General features: G+C 69.8%; 1 protein-coding gene across 1 annotated transcript in view; it reads left to right on the top strand.

Annotated features, from left to right (window-relative positions):
- The window catches only part of NOTCH1 (notch 1), a 45459-nt gene that overhangs the window by 20493 nt on the left and 23355 nt on the right, over positions 1-1611 (top strand). The window contains exons 5-7 of the mRNA XM_023536461.1: positions 262-495; positions 805-960; positions 1198-1383. Of these exons, the coding sequence (XP_023392229.1) occupies positions 262-495; positions 805-960; positions 1198-1383 (576 nt within the window). The remainder of the gene's footprint in view (positions 1-261; positions 496-804; positions 961-1197; positions 1384-1611) is intronic.

Genomic DNA, 1611 nt, shown 5'->3' on the forward strand with positions numbered 1-1611 from the left:
TGGGATGCAGGCCATACCCGCAGGCTCGCCATCTGGAGGGGATGACAGGCCAGCGCGGGCCCCAGTGTGCCTCTGTGCACAGAGCGGGAGACAGAGGTCCCCTCTGGTGCCGCAGGTGTGAAGGAAGAGGCGATTGGCTGGCCGTGGGTGGAGGAGTGTAACCGGGAAGGCTTCCTGGTGGAGGCGGCCCCTGTCCCCAGTGGGATGAGGGTCTCGGCCTGTGGGCAGCCGCTCGGCCCAACAGTCCGGGTGCCGCCACAGGCCAGTACTGCACCAAGGACATGGACGAGTGCCAGCTGATGCCCAACGCCTGCCAGAACGGCGGGACCTGCCACAACGCCAACGGCGGCTTCAACTGCGTGTGCGTCAACGGCTGGACGGGTGAGGACTGTAGCGAGAACATCGACGACTGCGCCAGCGCCGCCTGCTTCCACGGCGCCACCTGCCACGACCGCGTGGCCTCCTTCTACTGCGAGTGTCCGCACGGCCGCACCGGTGAGCGCTGGGCCCCGGCGGGGCGGGGGGTGGGGACGCCGGCGGGGGGCTCGCTTGGGCCGAGCCTGGGGCACGTGACCTCGCTCACACCAGAGTGGCTTTTGGGGCCTCGAGAACAACCCGGAAGGGGTCTTTCTGGGGTAAAGAAGGGGCAGGGGCCTCCGCGGCCGGGCCCGCTGGCCGACCTTCAGGGTCACAGTGGCAGGCTGCTCCCTGAGACTTCTGGGTGTGGGCGGAGCCAGCTGTGGGGCAGTCAGCCTCTGCCCGGCGGGGAGGGGCAGGGCCCTGCTGACCGTGACCCCTGCCCAGGCCTGCTGTGCCACCTCAATGACGCCTGCATCAGTAACCCCTGCAATGAGGGCTCCAACTGCGACACCAACCCCGTCAACGGCAAGGCCATCTGCACCTGCCCTTCGGGGTACACGGGGCCAGCCTGTAGCCAGGACGTGGATGAGTGTTCGCTGGGTACGTGCCCAGCGGGGCTCGGTGGGCGCTGGGGCCCCCGGTGGGGATGGCCTCTGCCCTCAGAGGGGTCCCGGGCTGACCGGCGGCGTGCCTCCCTGAGGGATCACGTCTGGTGGGTTGGCGGGCAGGTCCCTAAGTGTTCCAGGGGCCAGGGTGCCAGGAGCAGCCCCTCTCCACGCCATCCTCTCTCCCTGCCGCACCCCTCTCCATGCACCCCCTCTCCCTGCCGCACCCCAGGCGCCAACCCCTGTGAGCACAAAGGCAGGTGCATCAACACGCTGGGCTCCTTCGAGTGCCAGTGTCTGCAGGGCTACACCGGCCCCCGCTGTGAGATCGACGTCAACGAGTGCGTCTCGAACCCGTGTCAGAACGATGCCACCTGCCTGGACCAGATCGGGGAGTTCCAGTGCATCTGCATGCCCGGTGCGTGGGGCCCGCAGGGCGCCCGAGTCAGGGCTGACCCCCGCGGGAGCTCACTGGGGAAGCCGGGCCTTGGGGCGCAGCAGAGGGTGGGGCCGGGGTGGGCTGCCGGAGGTCAGGCGTGGGGGACCGCTGGGCCGTCTCCTGTGGGCGGCTGGAGCTGGGCGTCGCTGCCTGTGTCCGGAGCCGCCCACCAGGGTCGTGATGAGGGCCGCGGACCGCTCATGGTGC

This window comes from Pteropus vampyrus, unplaced genomic scaffold, assembly GCF_000151845.1.
Source record: "Pteropus vampyrus isolate Shadow unplaced genomic scaffold, Pvam_2.0 Scaffold157, whole genome shotgun sequence".
In the NCBI taxonomy this organism is placed as follows: domain Eukaryota; kingdom Metazoa; phylum Chordata; class Mammalia; order Chiroptera; family Pteropodidae; genus Pteropus; species Pteropus vampyrus.